The sequence below is a fragment of the Eucyclogobius newberryi genome, unplaced genomic scaffold, assembly GCF_026437365.1.
Source record: "Eucyclogobius newberryi isolate DKJ021-1_F unplaced genomic scaffold, fEucNew1.0.hap1 SCAF_257, whole genome shotgun sequence".
NCBI lineage: Eukaryota > Metazoa > Chordata > Actinopteri > Gobiiformes > Gobiidae > Eucyclogobius > Eucyclogobius newberryi.
Genome location: NW_027315898.1, coordinates 100,001 through 115,336, shown reverse-complemented (window position 1 = coordinate 115,336; position 15,336 = coordinate 100,001). Strand labels below are relative to the sequence as shown.

Sequence of the window (15,336 nt, the reverse complement as noted above, 5' to 3'; positions counted from 1 at the left end):
CAGTGCAGTAAAAGTAAAAAAGTATGCACTGTGAAACATAGTATAATGTTAGTACTTTTGTGTACAGTGTGTCCTGGGGCAAGACTCGTTACCACATAAAGCTCGATACAAGACTAATGCAGTTGTTTTATATCTTAATCCTTCAAAAGTGCAGAAGAAGGTCACAGAATGTACTTTAATGCAGAATCAATGCAGTTCATTTAAGCTCGGGCCTGAACGCCTTTCCTTCTAATCCTGTTACAACACTACGAGGCGCACTGTAAACTCTGCACCATCATCACAAATGCAAATACACAACGACTAAGTGTTGTTTGTGTTGTTTTTCAGATGCGTGGTGGTCCTGCTGAACCCTCGAAGTAACCGACAGCAACACATCATCAACACGTCACGGTCAGCCACATTTTAGGAGCTCAAAACTGGAAAAAACATGATTCACTTTGTATAAACATCATTTTATTCAATATTTTATACTTATGTTTTAGTCAATCATCTTAATTTGATGTATGTAATTGGCTTTATTAAAGATAAACATGTAGCAGGGGATAACGGTACAGTCTTCATCCTGAAATGCATTAGAAACAAGGTCAATCAATAAATCGAGTAAATACAATATTATTTTATCATTATTTTGTCATTATTTTATCATTATTTTATTCATTTTATTTATTTTATTATAAACCAGAACTTTAAGACCACAAGGTTTAATAAAGAAAAAACTGTTATTTAGAAATCACAGTCTAAAATGAAAACCTTAACCCAAAAAAGACATTGTTTTAATCATCATTGTGGCATTGAAATCTGTATCGAGTATCAAGTATATTCCTAAATATATATATATTTAGAAATATACTATATTTATATGTATAAGTGGGAAATAACTGATCTGACAGTTTCTTTATTGATATTCATGCATTTCCTGTTTATAGATGATCTTTTTAAGCACTTTTGCCCATTGAAAAGTATAATAAACCGTTTTGAATGGTTTAAGGCCATAGCGACTGCGTTTGATTTCCCTGGTTACAGTGTGACATCATGAAAGCCTTGACATGTCTCTGTCCACAGAAAGACCCTCACAGCCCTGTCCTTCTCCCCCGATGGAAAGCACCTGGTCACGGGAGAGGTTCGTCCGAAATACTGCCGTGAACATTGTAAATCTGTAAAAATTCAAAATGCATTCTAGTTCAATGAGTGGTGCGACCTGTAGGGGGCACTGTACATCCTGAGCTCTGACCCTGTGATCCCTGTGTCCGGCGGCAGAGTGGTCACTTGCCGGCTGTGCGGCTCTGGGACGTGGCCGAGCGGCGTCAGGTGGCAGCGCTGCAGACGCACAAATATGGAGTTTCCTGCGTGGCCTTTTCCCCCGACGGCGAACACGTGGTCAGCGTGGGAAACCAGCACGACATGACGGTCAGCGTGTGGGCCTGGGAGGTGAGCGCTCAATCACACGCTATTTCTGTTTGTGCTGATGGAATGATGCTATAGTTCTGCACTACTGTAACTCTTCTGATGGAGGCCGCACCGTTGTCTCCATGGAGATGGTATTGCTTTGTTTGGAATGTTCTGATATATTTCCGTAAAGACTGGCACCAGTGTGACAGGCCAGGCGGAAATAAATATTCAAAAAGAAAATGTATAAATTGTGTTATTACCGTAGTTTCCGGACTAAGTCGCACCAGACAAAAAATGCATAATAGAGAAGAAAAAAACATTTAGCTAACGCTAACACCTTCAGCTACATGAGGCACAGACAGAACTGTGGTAAGTGTCTGGTATGTTAACGTAACATATGAACAGTTATTCAGATAACTATAGCATAAAGAACATGCTAACAAGTTTACCAAAGCATCAGTTTTACCCCAAATCACTAAATCCATTGAATTCTTCTTCCTCTGTGTCACTTCTAAACAACTCCACAAACTCCAGAGGTAGTGCAGATTCTTCTTCTGCGTCGCTTAGAGCCTAGAGCGCCCTCTTGTGGTTACTAGTGTAAAAACGACAAACAAAATTATTAAAATGATGTAATAATATCACATATAAGTCGCTCTGGAGTATAAGTCGCACCTCGGCCAAACTATGTAAAAAAGTGCGACTTATAGTACGGGAAATACGGTATTTATTATTGATATTGTCATTTTAATTTTACTCACGACCATCACCAGGTCTCTGCGCTCGAATAACGGCATCACTTTCTGAAGCAATTGTGTGGAAAAAAAAAAAAGTTTTATTTTTGGCGACAGAGAAGACGTTGAACCGCGTGCCAGATTTTGTTTCATGTGAACAGGTCCAGTCATGATAAAGATATGAACCATAAACACATCTGCAATCTGACGGTTTAGAACCAAATTCTACCAAACAATTCTGACCAATTATTCAGAAAAATGTGGGTTAAAATTGTCGCCGTTTTTTTTTTCGTCTTTCAGTTTCAATAAACAGGTTTCTATTATTAAATTGTTTAGATCCTTAAAAAATAAATAAATTAAACAAATTCAATAAGAAATAAAGAAAAAAGTTAAATAGAATAAAATAAAATTGTTGTAGATCATTATTGCCATGTCTAATGTACAAAATGTAAAATATTGATGTTTTACTTTGGTACTAAGTGCTCCCAAAAGAAGCGTAATATGAAAAAGTATATCAAAAAGTGAAACTGCAATTCCACCTCTAAAAACACTCACTGACACGTTGTCCTGCTTCTCACAGAAAGATGTTGTGGTCGCCGCGAACAAAGTGTCCAGTAAAGTGACCGGCGTGTCCTTCTCCGAGGACGGCTCCTACTTCGTTACCGTGGGAAACCGACACATCAAGTTCTGGTATCTGGATCACTGTAAAACCAATAAGGTACAAAACTGTCAATGCTTCAAATGCTACTCTTCTGCCTCATGTGTGACACGGATTATTACATGGTTTTTAACACACTGAATCGGCTTTAAAGTGAATACAATTTTTGGTAAAATTTTTGCCTAGTAGAGAGTCAGTTTAAAGCGCCCCCTACAGGTCGAACGACTCAATTTACTAACATGCAGTTAAGACAAATATATTTTGAATTTGCTAAAAATTATCAAAATCTAATGTCACACTTTTTTATTTTTTGGCAAATAGAAATATATGAAAGCGACTTTACTTTGTTGAATGAATGTTTAGACAGTCAAGAAACTTGTTTCTTTGTGTAAATTTTGCACAAACTTTGACTGGAATGAGTGTCCCTGGTGTGATGTCACTTCCTGTCATTTTCTCCAGCTTTTTCAACATTTTCTCCTCAAATACCTGCTCGATTGGTGTAAAACTATAATGTATATGTACAACAGGTATAAATACACCAAATAAAGTTAAAATTAGAACGTCGTAAAAACCTGTCATAGGCCCTCTAAACCTTCTGATTTTTTGATGGATTTGAGTTCAGGAGGCGTGGCCATTCTCATGTGTGTGGGTCAATGTGATTCTGTTTCCAGGATTTGTGGAGTTGCAGCTAAAAAACCTCCAATCGTGAGGGTCCAGCCACTTTACCACAGCCAATCAGAGCAGACGACTTTAGAAACGGCACAAATTAAACTTTTTCCTTCTTCTTCATCACCGCTAAAGTGAATACAGCGCCCTCTTGTGTCCTCTGTGAGCAGTTTAATCCACACACGTTTATTAAGAGAATAAAAGCATTTGTAGAAGCTGCTCACGCTCGCTCCGTTTCCTCGTGTATTCGTCTTCATCGCAGCCCGTTCCATCACGTGACACCCAAGCGCAGCCAATCGGAGCTCTTACTTTATGATTAGCTGCAGACGGCACACAGTGGTCTCATTTTGCCACAAAGTTCTGCTTCTACAATGTATTCTTTTGGTGAAAATACAAAATGTACTCGCTCACAAAAAAAATTGGGCCCTGCTGCTTTAAATTGTTGATTTAAAATGTTTCTTTTTATGTTTAAAAGTGAATATTTTTCATTTCGACAGCTTTGGCCGACTGCACATCCTCTTTTAGTCGATTAATCAATGGCCACAGGCCGAGTTTTATCAAACATTGTCGGTTAAATTGTCCTAACGGATTCCCTGAGCTTTACATTACACCAAGCTTCTATTCCCCAGTCTTTTATTGGTTAATTGCAGAGTCGATTTCCCCCAGGCAAATGTAAAGACCATTGTTACCATGGAAACGTTTAGTTAAATTAACCAGTACCACCGGCGGACAAAAGGCACAAAAATAGGTCATTCCTCATGTTGTTTCTACATAATGTATAAGGTTGACATCATTTTGAAGATCTATCATTATGTGCTCTAAACTAACCGCAGGCTGTAGGGAATAATACTCTTAAATCCATTTGTAGAAAGCAAAGTCGGTTTAAAAGGTCCATGGGGGGCTTTGGCCACTGAAATTGAATTGTTGGCTTACTTTTGAAATAATGGCATCCAAATAGAAGTAAAATAGGGCCTTTGTGATGCAATAAAACAAGAATAAATGTGCATTTTGTCCAAGTACATGTAGTTTTGAGGAACCAAATCATCAACAAAATGCAAAAACAATAGAACGATTGTGAAAAAAATGATTTCACTTTTGTTTATTCGAACTGACGGAGAAGACATTGAGTTTGTGCCATTTTTTGTTTCATGAAAAGGCCCATTAGACAGAAATATTCACCTCAAACCATGTTAATTCTACAATCTGAGCATCGTTAAACGGCACATTCGACCAGAGAACAGACCTGACTTGAACACAACCCACACCTTTTCTAAAACATTCATATTTTTCAAAAACATGAACAAATTTACACAAATCAAGATCAAAAAGAGACAAACGTCAATTGTAACCTCCAAAACAATATAAAAGTGATATTTATGTCTTATGATCCATTCACGTTTTGTGTGATATTCAAACCTCAACCAAGACATTTGCAGGCACATTTTCCTCTTGCATTGTTAAAATATAATTTATTGTTGAGATGATGTGAAATTGAGATGTTCATTAGCGTCACTGTCTCTCAGTCGTCTGACGTCTAAAGCTGTTTGTCCTTCCAGTCCAGTGCCCCTGTCCCTCTGCTGGGCCGCTCGGCTCTGCTGGGAGAGCTCAGGAACAGCTCAGTCAGTGCTGTGGCGTGTGGGCGTGGCTCCAAGTCTGACTCCACCTTCTGCATCACCTCCTCCGGCCTCCTCTGTGAGTTCAACCACCGCAGGATGCTGGAGAAACGGGTCGATCTGAGGGTGAGTGAGGAGAGGGGTTTTTCTTTTATATCTTCCTGAAGGACACTCTTTTAATTGAGCTTTTAATCGTGTTAAAACATCAAAAACAAACCTGGAGTTGCACTTAGCTTAGTCCAGTTTGTCCATATTTCATATTTCCCAGTTTTACGTAGCGTTCTCCTGTGCTGTTTGTAAGTCCATTGACTCTTTGAGCATTTCCACCATTAAATCCCATTCTGTACAACTGCGTGCTTTTATTAGCATGTCGGGGCAAGCTAGCTTTTGTTTATTTCCACATGTTCCACATTTTCACAAGTCTCTCTGCCGCCAGTAGGTGACGACACCAGATTCTGATGATGGAACACCTGATTGATAGAAAGTGATTTATAGTAGATTCATTATGTTACGTTCTAAAACATGAGATTGAGATGCCAAAGTAAGATCTCGTGATCATGTTTCAAAGGCCTGTCCATCTTCAGCACAGTCATTTTCTAGACGTCCCACGTGCTGTTGCCTCTCCGCTGTTAGAGGTCCTCTCGTTCCTCTCGTTCCCCTCGTTCCCCTCGTTCCTCTCGTTCCTCTCGTTCCTCTCGTTCCTCTCGTTCCTCTCGTTCCCCTCGTTCCTCTCGTTCCCCTCGTTCCTCTCGTTCCTCTCGTTCCTCTCGTTCCTCTCGTTCCACTCGTTCCTCTCGTTCCCCTCGTTCCACTCGTTCCACTCGTTCCTCTCGTTCCCCTCGTTCCTCTCGTTCCTCTCGTTCCTCTCGTTCCCCTCGTTCCACTCGTTCCCCTCGTTCCCCTCGTTCCTCTCGTTCCACTCGTTCCTCTCGTTCCTCTCGTTCCTCTCGTTCCCCTCGTTCCTCCCGTTCCCCTCGTTCCTCTCGTTCCCCTCGTTCCCCTCGTTCCTCTCGTTCCTCTCGTTCCTCTCGTTCCGCTCGTTCCGCTCGTTCCGCTCGTTCCCCTCGTTCCTCTCGTTCCCCTCGTTCCCCTCCTTCCACTCGTTCCCCTCCTTCCACTCGTTCCTCACGTTCCTCTCGTTCCTCTCGTTCCCCTCGTTCCCCTCGTTCCACTCGTTCCCCTCGTTCCCCTCGTTCCTCTCGTTCCCCTCGTTCCCCTCGTTCCCCTCGTTCCTCTCGTTCCTCTCGTTCCACTCGGTCCCCTCGTTCCCCTCCTTCCCCTCGTTCCTCTCGTTCCCCTCGTTCCCCTCCTTCCACTCGTTCCCCTCCTTCCACTCGTTCCTCACGTTCCTCTCGTTCCTCTCGTTCCCCTCGTTCCCCTCGTTCCCCTCGTTCCCCTCGTTCCCCTCGTTCCCCTCGTTCCCCTCGTTCCTCTCGTTCCCCTCGTTCCCCTCGTTCCACTCGTTCCCCTCGTTCCCCTCGTTCCTCTCGTTCCCCTCGTTCCCCTCGTTCCTCTCGTTCCTCTCGTTCCACTCGGTCCCCTCGTTCCCCTCGTTCCTCTCGTTCCCCTCGTTCCTCTCGTTCCTCTCGTTCCACTCGGTCCCCTCGTTCCTCTCGTTCCCCTCGTTCCCCTCGTTCCCCTCGTTCCCCTCGTTCCACTCGGTCCCCTCGTTCCCCTCGTTCCCCTCGTTCCCCTCGTTCCACTCGTTCCTCTCGTTCCCCTCGTTCCCCTCGTTCCACTCGTTCCCCTCGTTCCCCTCGTTCCCCTCGTTCCCCTCGTTCCCCTCGTTCCTCTCGTTCCTCTCGTTCCCCTCGTTCCTCTCGTTCCCCTCGTTCCCCTCGTTCCTCTCGTTCCCCTCGTTCCCCTCGTTCCACTCGTTCCCCTCGTTCCCCTCGTTCCTCTCGTTCCCCTCGTTCCACTCGTTCCTCTCGTTCCCCTCGTTCCTCTCGTTCCCCTCGTTCCCCTCGTTCCCCTCGTTCCACTCGTTCCTCTCGTTCCCCTCGTTCCTCTCGTTCCCCTCGTTCCCCTCGTTCCCCTCGTTCCCCTCGTTCCCCTCGTTCCTCTCGTTCCCCTCGTTCCCCTCGTTCCCCTCGTTCCCCTCGTTCCTCTCGTTCCCCTCGTTCCTCTCGTTCCCCTCGTTCCTCTCGTTCCGCTCGTTCCGCTCGGTCCCCTCGTTCCGCTCGTTCCGCTCGTTCCCCTCGTTCCGCTCGTTCCTCTCGTTCCTCTCGTTCCGCTCGTTCCTCTCGTTCCTCTCGTTCCACTCGTTCCCCTCGTTCCTCTCGTTCCCCTCGTTCCCCTCTCGCAGATGTTTCCTCTCGTTCCTCTCGTTCCCCTCGTTCCCCTCGTTCCTCTCGTTCCCCTCGTTCCCCACGTTCCACTCGTTCCCCTCGTTCCCCTCTCACAGATGTTTCCTCTCGTTCCCCTCGTTCCCCTCGTTCCCCTCGTTCCACTCGTTCCCCTCGTTCCCCTCTCACAAATGTTTCCTCTCGTTCCTTTCGTTCCTCTCGTTCCCCTCGTTCCCCTCGTTCCTCTTGTTCCCCTCGTTCCCCTCGTTCCCCTCGTTCCACTCGTTCCCCTCGTTCCCCTCTCACAGATGTTTCCTCTCGTTCCCCTCGTTCCTCTCGTTCCCCTCGTTCCCCTCTCACAGATGGTTCCTCTCGTTCCCCTCGTTCCTCTCGTTCCCCTCGTTCCCCTCGTTCCACTCGTTCCCCTCGTTCCCCTCTCACAGATGTTTCCTCTCGTTCCTCTCGTTCCCCTCGTTCCTCTCGTTCCCCTCGTTCCCCTCTCACAGATGTTTCCCCTCGTTCCCCTCGTTCCCCTCTCACAGATGTTTCCTCTCGTTCCTCTCGTTCCCCTCGTTCCTCTCGTTCCCCTCGTTCCCCTCTCACAGATGTTTCCCCTCGTTCCTCTCGTTCCCCTCGTTCCTCTCGTTCCCCTCGTTCCCCTCTCACAGATGTTTCCCCTCGTTCCTCTCGTTCCCCTCGTTCCTCTCGTTCCCCTCGTTCCCCTCGTTCCCCTCTCACAGATGTTTCCTCTCGTTCCTTTCGTTCCCCTCGTTCCTCTCGTTCCCCTCGTTCCCCTCGTTCCCCTCTCACAGATGTTTCCTCTCGTTCCTCTCGTTCCCCTCGTTCCTCTCGTTCCCCTCGTTCCCCTCTCACAGATGTTTCCCCTCGTTCCTCTCGTTCCCCTCGTTCCTCTCGTTCCCCTCGTTCCTCTCGTTCCCCTCGTTCCCCTCTCACAGATGTTTCCCCTCGTTCCTCTCGTTCCCCTCGTTCCTCTCGTTCCCCTCGTTCCCCTCGTTCCCCTCTCACAGATGTTTCCTCTCGTTCCTTTCGTTCCCCTCGTTCCTCTCGTTCCCCTCGTTCCCCTCGTTCCCCTCGTTCCCCTCTCACAGATGTTTCCTCTCGTTCCTCTTCTTCCTCTCACAGACTGGCGTAGCTCACGCTCTTTGTGTCTCGGAGAACCTGGTTTTCTGCGGCTGCTCCGACGGCACAGTCCTGGTTTTCAGCTCCACAGACCTGAGCTTGGTCTGCACCCTGCCCCGCCCTCACCCCACCCTGCCCCGCCCTCACCCTCTCGGCTCAGTCCCCTCTGCACCCGACCAGACCAGGTAAACTCACACCTGATTTAGATTTTATTTGAAGTAAAAATCATATACAGCACTTTTTAACTAATTTTAACTCAATAAAGCAAATGTGTCTTTACAGGTCTAATACATGGTGCTGTTTGTCATTAATCTTATCCCATCTCTTTTGCCATTCAGCTCCGCTCCGGACGCCCGTCGCCCCGATGCCGTGGCGCTGACATTCGACCCGGGCAGGGGCTGGCTCAGTTGCGTGTTCGGTGACCACAGCGTGTTTGTGTGGGACCTGAGAGACATGAGCCACGCGGAGACGGTCCACTCCGCGCTCTACCACAGCGCCTGCGTGTGGGACCTCCAGGTAAAAGCAGCGTGCTACTCATAAAGATGATTAAAAAGAAAAGAATGAGCATGTGCCACATCAAAGGAGATGAGTAATTATAGGTAAAAAGAATGTCTTAAGAAAGGTATTTTTAAGTCTATGGATAAATGGGATAAGACAAAATGCAGGTTGATTAATATTTATTTATTATGTTTTTAAATGTATCACTTTAACATCTTGAGGAACTGAACCAAAAATTAAATGAGCAAAAAAAATTAATAAAGATTATAGTTAATTGAATAAACCTTGAATTTAGCAACTTAAATTAAATTCTATGCAATTCTAAGCTTTTTTCAATCGTGCAAATTTGATATTGTCTCAACTAAGTGTGACTTGTCGACTATAAAAAATTACCGTATTTTGATTATCGTAATCTGGACTTTACATTCCTTCACATTTCAGCCTCTATTTGGTTGAACGTGTAATTAAAAAGTCTCAATACAATAGGAAGAAGTAAAATAGGAATAACCGCTTGACTAGTAGACCACCAAAACATGATTAGTTGCAGCTTTACTCCTGGCCATAACCTTCGACTTGGTCATGACCTTCGACCAGCAGAAGGATCGCCCGCGGCTCCAGACCTGCTCCGGCGGCTTTGAAGGATGAGCCAAACGCCGAGGACGAATTCTCCCCACGGAGACGATAAAATGTACCTGGACATCCATCCATCTTCTTCCGCTTACCCAGGCCGGGTCGCGGGGGCAGCAGTCTAAGCAGGGACTCCCAGACTTCCCTCTCCCCAGACACTTCTGCGGGGGGATCCTGAGATGTTCCCAGGCCAGTCTGGAAGAGATGCCCGAGCCACCTCAGCTGGGGAAGCAGCGGATCTACTCCGAGCTCCTCCTGTGTGACTGAGCTTCTCACTCTATCTCTAAGGGAGCGCCCAGCCACCCGGCGGAACCCGAGCTTTGTCTTTCGGCTCAGCTCCTTCTTTACCACAACAGTCCGATGCAGCGACCGCATCACTGCAGCCGCTGCACCGACCCGCCTGTCAATCTGACCTGTACCTGGACAGCTCAGCCTTAACCGTCTCTTTCTCGTCTCCGTTCGCAGATGTTCCCAGATGTTCCGTGCCCGTCGGGTTTGTCGTCCGGCGCCTTCCTCAGCTGCTCTGTCGACAACACCGTCAGAATGTGGCGCGTCGGCGAGTCATTCCAACGTCCTCCTTGGTCCAGAAACCTCCCTTCTAACGTGAGCGTGACAGAATCGCTTTGTTCGGTACTGGCTTTTCGTGAGCTGCGATTGGCTGAAGGAAACTCAGTCTTCCTGGTTGGACTGGGACCCTTTATTATGGCTGATTCTTCTCTTTGACAGGACCTGCTGAACGTGCTGCACGTCGACGCAAGCGCAGCCGCTTCGGTGGAGACGGGAAGCACATTAAGCGTTGCCGCGGATAGAGCGGGGGAGGTGCAGAGTGCTGAGAGCAGAACGGGCATCCGGGCCATCTGCGTCAGCCCCGATGGCAAGCGACTGGCGTCCGGAGACCGCAACGGCGTTCTGAGGTAGTGGTCGTGTTAAAGGGGAGGATATGATGCGTAGTTTCTGTTGTTTTCAGCCTTTAAACATTCTCTGGTGAACATTTAGTTTGGCGTCTCGTGTTTTAGAACTGAAAAAGAAAATGACATTGAGATATCTACCCATTTCCAACACTCCAAACTGTGAGATTTCCCCTCGCAGCCACTAGATGGAGCCACCACTCAACGGTGTAGGGTAATATTTCTCATGGTTGGCTGTTGTGCTGTTGTGCTACGTCAGTAAACGCGGAGTCTGAATTGACTGTTTTTGACGCTCAAAGGATTCATCCAACTAGCGCCAATGAAGCTAAATGCTAAACCAGGTGTGTTTTTCATGCAAGAATTATGTAAGAACAGGGTTAAAGTCAATTTTGACATAATATGTCCCCCTTTTGTGTCCATGACAGGTCGAACTCACTGAACTAAAACGTCACTTAAGATAAATATCTTTAGAATTTTGCAAAACATTTTACAAATTTTGTCCCAGAATAGCAAATGTTTTAGGTTTATACTTTCACTTCCTGGTTGCATTTGATGACATCACACTAGAAAACTAGAATTTGTTTTATTTGACAAATTAAAAAAAACATGCGAACACTTTTATTATGTTGAATTAAGGTTTAGAGTTAAAAAAGTAGTTTAATTACAGTAGTGTTTGCCGCGTGTCATATGCATTTATTATAATAAATATTGATGAAATCCACCTGACACACACGTATTTATGGACTAATATTAATCATAGGAGTTTTATTTGCCACATTAAAAAAACAGACTGAATTATTGAGCTTTTTGCCTGAAACGAGAAACTTGAAGAATCTTTTAACCACTAAATGAGGTAAGCGGCTAACACTTCCAACTGTACAGCACAACAGTGTATCACAAATAAAGTTTAGGTTGTTGATTCAGCCAAAATGTTGTACAGTTTGATGCATTTTTCAAATCTTAATTAGTGCACCTTTAAAGCAGTACAAAGTAACATTTTGACCTTAAACATTGTCATGAACCCCTGTGATGGTTAAATATGTGTTTTGGGGCGTTTGAAGTGTTCGTCGTCGCCCTCTGCGTTCTCTGAGTGGGAAACCAGCTTTGCAACATTCGCCAACATCGAAGACGAACTCTCCTGAGAAACCCTAGCCCGTTTTTATTTTTATTTTTTTTATATATTTGACAGCGTTAAATGTTTTTGTTTGTGATTATACCGTCTTATATGATAAAGAAAGTTAAAATAAAGCTTTTGTATATTTTTTTTACTTTCACAGGGGAACTGCAGGGGGAGCTCTATTGCCAGACTTACTTAATTCTGCTTTAACTAACTATACGCTTTCCGTATGATTATTGTTGGTCTTCCTCCTTCTCCAGAGTGCACGACCTGAGCAGTTTGGAGCAGATTCTCCAGGTTGACGCCCATGACGCCGAAATCCTCTGTCTGGAGTACAGTAAACCGGATATGGGTGAGCGTTTCCATGCGTCCACGTTGTGAAAAAACACATCGCAATCTCCACAGTTTGTACTTAAGTCCACTTATCCGAACACATTGTTGTTTGCATGCATTCTTTTCACTGCTTATTATTCATGACTTTGCGTTGCGTCACCTTTTCTGAACAGTTTTGAGTCAGTATTTATCGTTTGAGGGCGTTTAACTGGCGGGAAATGGTAAAACATGACGTGATACTTACAAAACTCTTATTCACAGCATAACTAGTTTTGTCGTACTGTTACATGGTTTAAATCTTTAAGTTCTTGTGTGGTAATTGCGTCTTTGCGGCTTTGGCAAAATGCTAAGCTGCACAAGTGTAATGACAATCAATAATACCAATAATACATAATAATCTAACTTTAACATGATGTTGTAGACGTGTTGTGCATTCTTAGGATTTGACCGAGCGATGTTCTTTGTGTTCTTTGTGTTCTTTGTGTTCTTTGTGTTCTTCGTGTTCTCCGTGTTCTTCGTGTTCTCCGTGTTTTCGTGTTTTTTGTGTTCTCCGTGTTTTCGTGTTTTTTGTGTTCTCCGTGTTCTTCGTGTTCTTCGTGTTTTTCATGTTTTTCGTGTTCTCCGTGTTCATGTTTTTCGTGTTCTCCGTGTTCATGTTTTTTGTGTTCTCCGTGTTCTTCGTGTTCTCCGTGTTCTTCATGTTTTTCGTGTTCTCCGTGTTCATGTTCTTCGTGTTCTCCGTGTTCTTCATGTTCTTCGTGTTCTCCGTGTTCTTCATGTTTTTCGTGTTCTCCGTGTTCTTCATGTTTTTCGTGTTCTTCGTGTTCTTCGTGTTCTCCGTGTTCATGTTTTTCGTGTTCTCCGTGTTCTTCGTGTTCTTCGTGTTCTCCGTGTTCTTCATGTTCTTCGTGTTCTCCGTGTTCTTCATGTTCTTCGTGTTCTCCGTGTTCTTCATGTTTTTCGTGTTCTCCGTGTTCTTCATGTTTTTCGTGTTCTTCGTGTTCTTCGTGTTCTTCGTGTTCTTCGTGTTCTTCGTGTTCTTCGTGTTTTTCGTGTTTTTCGTGTTCTTCGTGTTCTTCGTGTTCTTCGTGTTCTTCATGTTTTTCGTGTTCTTCGTGTTCTTCGTGTTCTTCATGTTTTTCGTGTTCTCCGTGTTCATGTTTTTCGTGTTCTCCGTGTTCTTCGTGCTCTTCGTGTTCTTCGTGTTCTCCGTGTTCTTCATGTTTTTCGTGTTCTCCGTGTTCTTCGTGTTCTCCGTGTTCTTCATGTTTTTCGTGTTCTCCGTGTTCATGTTTTTCGTGTTCTCCGTGTTCTTCATGTTCTTCGTGTTCTCCGTGTTCTTCATGTTCTTCGTGTTCTCCGTGTTCTTCATGTTCTTCGTGTTCTCCGTGTTCTTCATGTTCTTCGTGTTCTCCGTGTTCTTCATGTTCTTCGTGTTCTCCGTGTTCTTCATGTTCTTCGTGTTCTCCGTGTTCTTCATGTTCTTCGTGTTCTCCGTGTTCTTCATGTTTTTCGTGTTCTTCGTGTTCTTCATGTTTTTCGTGTTCTTCGTGTTCTTCATGTTTTTCGTGTTCTCCGTGTTCTTCATGTTTTTCGTGTTCTTCGTGTTCTTCATATTCTTCATGTTCTTTGTTTTCTGGGCTAAAACGTTCTGTGTGGCGTTGGGTTCCAGGCGTGAGCTTTCTGGCCACGGCGAGCAGAGACCGCCTGATCCACGTCCTGGACGCGGCGGGAGACCACGCCCTGGTGCAGACGCTGGACGACCACTCCTCCTCCGTCATGGCCCTCAAGTTCACCGGTGACAAAGACGCAAAGTCACGCAACTGGCGAATGCTTTGGCTGTCGACTTTCTACTGCGCGTCGATTCGAAAAGCAGAAATAGTTGACATTTTGATTTAATAATGGCTCTGTCTCTGTCGTGAGAAGAGGTATTTTTGTTTTTAAGTCTGCAGAGATCACAATTACGATGCTCAAAATACTGCAACTACTTTCTACAGTCGTCCATTTGCAATTAGTCGATTTTAATTGAGATTTTAATTTAATCTATCTGTAGCGGTGGTTCTCAGACTTAATCATTTCGGAGCTTTGCCAGATTCAAACCAGGACTATATCCGGTCTAAATATGGTCTAAACATGGTCTAAAATCAGACTAAACCATGGATAATGTAGTTATAAATAATAATTAACTGTCTGGAACAAACAAACAATTCATAAATAATATTTCATCCTCTTTTTTTAGACTCTGACACACTTAACAGCAATGTTATTCACGTTAGTAATCAGATAGATACAATAGATGAGGAAATGTACCGGTATGTAAATGTATGTAAATAAGCTAGCTTTCGCATGCCGCTCGGTGAAGATTCGTAGCTCGTTTGTTAGTCCCACAGTTTGTTTTTTTTACTCTCCAACTCTCCTTTTTTCATGTCTCCAACACTTTCAAAAACCACGACCCGTAATACGATCTTTTTTACAGCGACCGGTGACAAAGTGAGGCTGATCAGCTGCGGCGCCGACAAGAGCGTTTACTTCCGCACGGCACACAAGGTAAATCTCCACGACAACCGGCGCACAAACTCAACATGCACCTTTCCTTTATCTGTTTGGTGGTTATCTTTAGTGTTTTATTTTTATTTTTAGATTAGGCCGGTTTCATAATCAAATCTCAGAAGTCTCTGGGTTGCCGAGTGTTCTGGGTCACTGGAGCCGGGCTCCTTTGTCTAAAGTTGTGTAACCTTCTGAACATGAGATCCAGGTCAGAGTTGTTATTCAGCGCTGGGTTATTGTAGTCCACACAATTGTCATTTTGTGTAGGCTGTTTTCCGAGTTGCTGCCATGAGGTCTTTTCTTTGCTTTTTAAAGGACACTTATTATACATAATTGGCGCTTTTTGAGCTTTTAACCGTCTTCAAAACACGTATTGTAGCATCGTTCGTTCTGATTACGACGCCGTCTTCCTCTGAGCCTGAAAACACTCCCATTTCTGACATCATCAAGAGGTTTTAGGTCCGTAAATCGTGGTCATTACAAGTGGGTTTGTTTAGCTCCAGGTTTGAATTCGCTCTGCTGCCAGTAGATGAAGTCCTATCTCAAATCCTAGTAGAAAACTATGCGTGCTTTGAGTAGATACATTATTTTAAGGTCTAAAACATGAGCTGCCAAAGCAAACAGACAACAACACAAATAATGCTTAATCTTTGTTCTTTAAATTAAATTAGTCATCGGTTGTAAAACATGTCGTTGGTGAGTTTCCTCCGTATGATGATGATGGAGATAATGGAGATGATGGAGATGATGATGATGGAGATGATGATGATGATGATGATGGAGATGATGATGATGATGATGATGGAGATGATAATGATGATGGA

The 15,336-nt window shown here is 44.6% G+C and overlaps 1 protein-coding gene across 1 annotated transcript in view; it reads left to right on the top strand.

The window, feature by feature from the left end:
- Window positions 1-327: 327 nt before the first annotated feature.
- LOC140372565 (mitogen-activated protein kinase-binding protein 1-like) overlaps window positions 328-15,336 on the top strand; it is a gene marked incomplete at its 5' end in the record, with an annotated part of 38,606 nt that continues 23,597 nt past the window's right edge. Inside the window, 12 exons of the mRNA XM_072459698.1 lie at window positions 328-390; window positions 1,063-1,120; window positions 1,258-1,428; window positions 2,701-2,838; window positions 5,001-5,183; window positions 8,486-8,667; window positions 8,809-8,998; window positions 10,073-10,237; window positions 10,334-10,521; window positions 11,893-11,984; window positions 13,638-13,763; window positions 14,442-14,512. Coding sequence (XP_072315799.1) covers window positions 328-390; window positions 1,063-1,120; window positions 1,258-1,428; window positions 2,701-2,838; window positions 5,001-5,183; window positions 8,486-8,667; window positions 8,809-8,998; window positions 10,073-10,237; window positions 10,334-10,521; window positions 11,893-11,984; window positions 13,638-13,763; window positions 14,442-14,512 — 1,627 coding nt within the window. The remainder of the gene's footprint in view (window positions 391-1,062; window positions 1,121-1,257; window positions 1,429-2,700; window positions 2,839-5,000; window positions 5,184-8,485; window positions 8,668-8,808; window positions 8,999-10,072; window positions 10,238-10,333; window positions 10,522-11,892; window positions 11,985-13,637; window positions 13,764-14,441; window positions 14,513-15,336) is intronic.